General features: G+C 47.8%; 1 protein-coding gene across 4 annotated transcripts in view; it reads left to right on the top strand.

The window, feature by feature from the left end:
* The first annotated feature begins 2,825 nt into the window (after window positions 1–2,825).
* The window catches only part of ARMC8 (armadillo repeat containing 8), a 138,223-nt gene continuing 134,969 nt past the window's right edge, over window positions 2,826–6,079 (top strand). For 3 of the 4 annotated variants that reach the window (XM_075004059.1, XM_075004058.1, XM_075004057.1), the window contains exon 1: window positions 2,826–3,039. In XM_075004059.1, coding sequence (XP_074860160.1) covers window positions 2,995–3,039 — 45 coding nt within the window. In that variant the 5' untranslated portion in view covers window positions 2,826–2,994. Of the gene's footprint in view, window positions 3,040–3,976; window positions 4,386–6,079 lie in introns of those variants that run through there. The other variant, XM_075004060.1, reaches the window with a different exon arrangement.

Here is a 6,079-nt window from a genome sequence, read left to right as displayed (position 1 = left end):
ATATGCTGCTTCTTCCGTTTTAAAAAAAAAAAAAAGCCAACTGAATTAGACTGTCTGATACTGGTTCTCACAGGGAGTTCAAGGGTGTAGCTCACACCTGTGAGATACAGACAATTAACAGCATTTGTTTCTCAAGTGGCCAGAGATTTTTCCTCCTGTCTGGGACAAGTGTCCTGGCAAATCAACTGATGGTAATTAGCTAAGGGCAGTCCAAGGCCCAGCTGTTAATTAGCCCATTGTTCTTAGCTTTAGCTTCAAAGACTATGGCTAAGATAAGCCCATCTGCGTGCTCTCTGGCATTCCAGGGCTGGGCTGTTCCTTTTAACCCTTTTGTGCTCTGAAGCACCTAGGGAAGGCAAGATGGAGTAGAGCAAAAGAGGGGGTTCTGTCTGGCTACAGTGACCCAGTGCAGCCGCTATAAAAACTAAGCAGACAGCAAAGACCCATGTGGAGCTAGCTGCTTCCTGCAAAGAAGTGTGGGTTTGGGGTGAGGGAGGAGGGGGAGGATGGGGTTAGGAGGGGCCTGGCCCTGAGGGAAAGGGAGGGAGAGGGGGATGAGGGTAAGTGTGGAGGGTTGGTGGTGCCTGGCTTTGGGAGAGTGAAGAGGCTCAGGCAGGCAACTCCCAGGGCTCGGGCAGCTGACCCGCAGCTTGGATGGGCTGTTCAGGTGGCTGGGGCGCGAGCAGGCAGCTTGCTTCAGCGGCTGGTGGGCAGGCAGCTCTGGCAGTGCAGGACTTGGGTGGGTGGCAGGCACAAGCAGCTCTGGAAGCTGGCCCAGGGCTCAGGCAGCTGGTGCTGCACCAGGCACTCACAAGGTGGGGGCTGTTGCATTAGCATGGCCAGTTCATCGTTGGCCTCTGGGCTGGGACAGGGCCTGCACAGTGTCTGGCACCCCAGCAAGGACTGCAGCTGGTCTCTGCAGGGCTTGTGCAGCACTTGCAGCTCTGGGGCCATGCCAGCAGCCCATAGGGCCATGTCCAGCAGCCTGGGGCTGGGCTGGGCTGGGCTGATGTTGGCCCAGCAGGGGTCAAGGTCCAGCAGGAGGTAAGGGGGCCCCTGGGTAGGGAGGCACTAAGGCTCCGGCATTTGGTACCCGGCTTGGGGCGGGCTGGCATGGCTTCACTCAGTCTATTTTCCAGACAACTCTTCTGGCAACCCCATTCATAAATTAGTATGCAATCCATTCAATGTTGATACATTGCCAGAACAAGTACTCAAAATAAAAAATATGATTCAAGTGCAAAAGATAATTTAAAAAACTCAAGCTTGGAGGAATTTTGGATAAAGTATTTCCCCATGTACTTGAAAGTTGGAGAAGCAGCATTACATATTACAGTATTCTTCCATTTTTGTCAACGTACTTCTGTGGGGGGAAAAAAAAGCTTTAAGTTTAGTTATGTTAAAAATGAAACAAAGAAATTGAATGGATGTCAAAAATGATTTGCATTGCACACTTTCATCTTTCAAAGCTAGGATTTTCCAACTTCTGAAGAAAATGAAGCATCATCCTTCACATTAAATTCATTTTGTTTGATGTTAAATTACATTTTTATAAAATTTGTGGGTGGAGAAAAACTATGTGCTTATTTTTAATTTTAAATAACATTCGTATATCAAGTTTGTGTATTTATTTTAAATTACAAATTAAATTTTTTGTTAGAAGCCAGGTTGGATGATGGTAAAAGAATAGGTGGTGGGGGTAATCAAAAGGGGGAAGTGATGCCGAAAAGTTTTGGAACCACTACCTTAGAGACTAACAGATTTTTACATCATGAGCGTTCCTGAGTAAAACCCACTGCCTCAGTTGAACAGCAATAAGGAATGGTAACAGAGTTTGGATGCTAACAAAACGAAAATGCAGTCCTGGAGCACTTCAAGACTAACAAAATAATTTATGAGGCAAGGAGCTTTTGGCAGGCAGACCCACTTCAGAGCGGGAACCCATTTTCAGTACAGCACTATCTCCACCTAAAAATTAAAGACAAACAAAATAAAGTTCCACATCACTGCTTTTCTGTTGAGTAAGGAGAGGTAGTAAAGAAGTCACCCAAGCCAAAAGCCATGACTGTAATTTGCCACAGTGGTGGTTGTACAGTGAAATTGGTATTTTCTGTTGTTTGAATCCTTCTTTTTGCAGAGGTTCAATGTAAAAAAAATTTTTTTCCAGCATCAATATTTTCTGTGGTGGTTAGTAGTTCGGAGCCCTTTAAACTTAATTTTCTAAAGTACACACAATCCAAGCCTGTCTTGCTAGAAATATGTAGCTGTCCCCAAGAACAACAAGAAGTCTTATGGCACCTTACAGACTAACACATATTTTGGAGCATAAGCTTTTCTGGGCAAAGACCCGCTCCATCAGATAAATGAGGGGAGGGAGTGGTTTCAGAGGGGTATTTAAAGAGTGAGGTCCCAGCAAGACGGAGGGCCAGAGCTGACAAGGTCTATTCAGCAAGATGGTAATGGCCCGGTATCAAAAGAGGCAAAAACAAGTCAGACCAGACTGGGGAATATGAGCCATTCCCCGTCCCTCTCCAGCCCCGTCCCACTTCTCTGTGCTCCTTCCTCGCCACTCACCGCTCCCTTGCTCCATTCATCCCTACCCTCCCCAACCTGCCCTCCCTCTGCTCCATCCCCATCTCCCCGTGCTCCCTTCCCTGCATCCTCCTCCCACCTGTTCCATCCCTTCTGCTACTTCCTGCCTCAGCTGAGGTTGGCGCATGCGCACTGCAAACTCCCACGCCGAAGCGGAAGGAAAAATCCCGCCCCGCCTTCCCGTGCTCTTTAGGGCGCCAAAGGCTTCCGTCAGCGCATGCGCAAGCGGTTGAGCGAGTTTGGATTTGGTCTCAGCTGATTCGTTAGACCAACTCCTGGGGCCCGGCTGGCACCGCCTCCTCCCCCACCCACAGCGATGGGCTAGTCTCAGCAGTGGTAACGCTGGCTGCCTCTCGCGGGGTCGAAGGGGCCGTTGCCGCTGCCGCTGCGCGCGCCCCCAAGATGGCGTGCGTGTTGGAGACGCCGCTCCGCATGAGCGTCCTCTCGGTGAGTATCCGGCCCGGTCCTTCCCCCGCGGGGTCCGCGGCCCGCTCGGCGGCCCGTCCCGCGCGCTGCGGCTCCCAGGACGCGTCGTGGAGTTGGGTGAACCCGACGGAGCCTCTGTGGAGATGGGGCGGTCGGAGGGGGGCCTCGCTCCGGGCGGCTGGGCCCGGGCTGCCCGGCTCGCGGCCGGCATGGGTGCGTCTCAGGCGAGCAGCATCAGGAGCCGCGAGGCGGGGACGCTCTCCCGCTTTGCCCTGTAGGTCCCGCGGGCCGGGGCTGTGCCTGTCAGTGTGTGTGTGTGTGTGTGTGTGAGGCGTCCGACGCCTGGATGCCCCGGTGAGGGAAGAGGGGACACCGCAGGGCCCATGTTGGCTAGAGAGAGACACCTCTTCGCTTTCCCGTCCCTCCCAGCTTCCCCTACCGGACGGCGGAGGGCTCCAGGCAAGAGGAGGCACCCTCTTGTGGAGGTGGGGCGGGTCCACGAGGGATGCACTCTAGGGAAAGAAATGGGAGAGTCGGGGGAAGCACCTGTAAAAGGAGACGCGCAGACGAAGTGAGAAAGGGAAGAGGAAATAGATAGAACTCGGCAGACTGGGAAATGGCCTGAATGAGGGAGAGGCTGTGCCTCTGGGGGAGGGGGGAGAAGCAATCAAGAGACCGAGTGGTACATAGATGAAGATGGAAAACGGAGAGTTTAGTGCTTTTCTGTGTCTGTATCAATATTTTATTATGTAGCCAATAGATGCCTCTCGAGATGTGCAGAAAAATGCACACGCCAAAGAAGTTTTTCCAGTATACTGACACTTTGTGTTGGGTACCCTAGTTTAAAAACCTCAAGTATTTTGGAATTAGAGTATTCTGAATTCCTTGGCTTTTTCTGTTCAATTCTCAATGTGGGTTTTTTTTTTTTTCTTCCAATGCAGATATGGTGGCAGTATTACCTTATTTCAGGGAGTCTTCATTATGCTTTGCTCTACCTGTATTGGTATTGAGTTTACACGCTTTCATTGTAAACCTTGCACCATATGTCAGGGTGTAGGCTCCATGCCTATGAAAACTGCTGTCTGTTCCGGCCTTTTGAAGCACCCTTGCAGACTCCTTATTGGCAAGAGAGAATTTAGCATTGGTCACTGAAGACTATCCTTTATGTTGTCGGTTCTGAGAGCTCTTCTGATGGTCTTGTTGCTGCTATCTTGTACACTAGTGAAGAGGTTCATCCACTGCTGCTGTGCTGACATATTGGCATAGACATCTTGCCCTCATGCTACCTTAATGGAATTTTAGAATGGAGGAAATAAACAATCCTAGGATGAAAACATTTCTTCTTCCTGTTGACCTGAAGGGAGGAGGTAACAGACAGAATAACCATAATGGTTGTATTAGAAATGTAAAATCCCATTTAATTAGTTAACTGGTTAAGTGAGGAGGCAGGGCAGCTTTGGATGAGGGCTGCTTCAGGTGGGCTGGACCTCCCCTCCTCACAGTGTGCTCCAGACTCCCTGCAGACCAGGGTTGATTCAGCCACCCTGAAGTACCCCCTGCCTGCTGCTGGCCCTTAACAGTTAACTGTGAATGGTAAGCCTCATCCATTTACAGTGAGTTTTCCCTGTTAACATCACTAGGCTGCACTCCGGTGCAACCCATCAGCATGCGGAGGAGAAAGTGGGAGGTTGTGACCATTAAAAAAAAAAAAAATTGGTGTTGCGTTTTTTAGATTTTTGTTATAATTGGCGGTGGTTTTGTTGAAATGGCAAAAAAACTACCTTGCCTGGTCACCTCTGGGTAATAATGTTTATTAATGAATGTAACTGTCCCACGTATTTTAAAACAAAAACATTATGAAGAAAAATCCTGCTTTGCTGTCTGTAATGGGTACTTTATGGGTATCTGTCTTTCATAATTTTGATTATTTAGCTTTTAAGCAGTGTGAAGGCATGGGCTACTTGTTTGACTAGAACCAGTATTAATGCTATACCCTAGTTACTACTTGGTTTTTTTTATATTACAGTTTCTGTTCTCTACTCCTTACACGATTGAAATATCGAAGTGTGACAGTATGAGCAAATAAGTTCTGGGAACGGTTGCTATGAAAAACCTGGGGAGGTTTTGACAGATTAATTTTTATGGATATTGGGTGATGATCTTCTCAACAAGTCAGCCTTTGTGTCAGGGTTAATACTAGTATGGAGGCTAATGGCCAGTCTAATTTAGAGCCAGGATTTACTGGAAGGTCTGCATTTTGTATGCAGTTAGGATTTGCTTTGGTTATGTTTCCGATGGCAGTGAAAATCCACCTGAGTCTCTTCTGTTCTCAAAGCTTAATCCTTGGGGACAGATAGCTAAACACTTCTGTATAATGAACATGACCTAATGAAGCAGGGGACCTTTAGGTTCTCGCTTCTCCCAGATATTCAGGAAGCAGTAGGGAGGAAGTTAGTGGACATCCTTGATGTATACTGGATTAAAAAGGAGTAAATAAAATGCAAGGGTAAGAAACATGACAGAATTTGGTTCCCTTTATTTTTCATGGGAGTCAGTGGGAGGAATGTGAAAGAAACCTAATAAAAGGAATAGGCTCAGCTGGCAACTTTTTTTCCAGGTTGGTGTTCAGCCTCCCAAACTGGAAGCTATCTGTGTGTGACTTTAGAAAAGCCTAAATAAGTCTTTGAACTTTCAGGAATGCTGAGTAACAGCAAATTCCATTAAATTCAGTAGAACCTGCAGGTGCGCCACACCTTGGAAAATCAGGCCACTTTTACTGTAGCCTGGTCAGTTCATTTTCTGGAAGTTGAGAACAGGTTGTTGAGGTGAACAGACTTTGGTTTATATACTTGAATGTGGAGTGGAATGCTAATGACTGGCATGTGCTTCCAGTCTTGGACACCTGAGGGGAAAATAACTAATCAGTGGTGCATAAATATCAGTCAAATCTATTGTTACTGTGGTAAGAGTTTTAAATTAGTCTTGTGAGGAGTGCGTGTGTATTATCACCTAATGTGATTCACTTGCCTCACACAACCATGATGCATAAATGCCCACACAG

This window comes from Carettochelys insculpta, chromosome 10, assembly GCF_033958435.1.
Source record: "Carettochelys insculpta isolate YL-2023 chromosome 10, ASM3395843v1, whole genome shotgun sequence".
In the NCBI taxonomy this organism is placed as follows: Eukaryota; Metazoa; Chordata; order Testudines; family Carettochelyidae; genus Carettochelys; species Carettochelys insculpta.
This window is presented reverse-complemented; position numbering and strand designations above follow the sequence as displayed.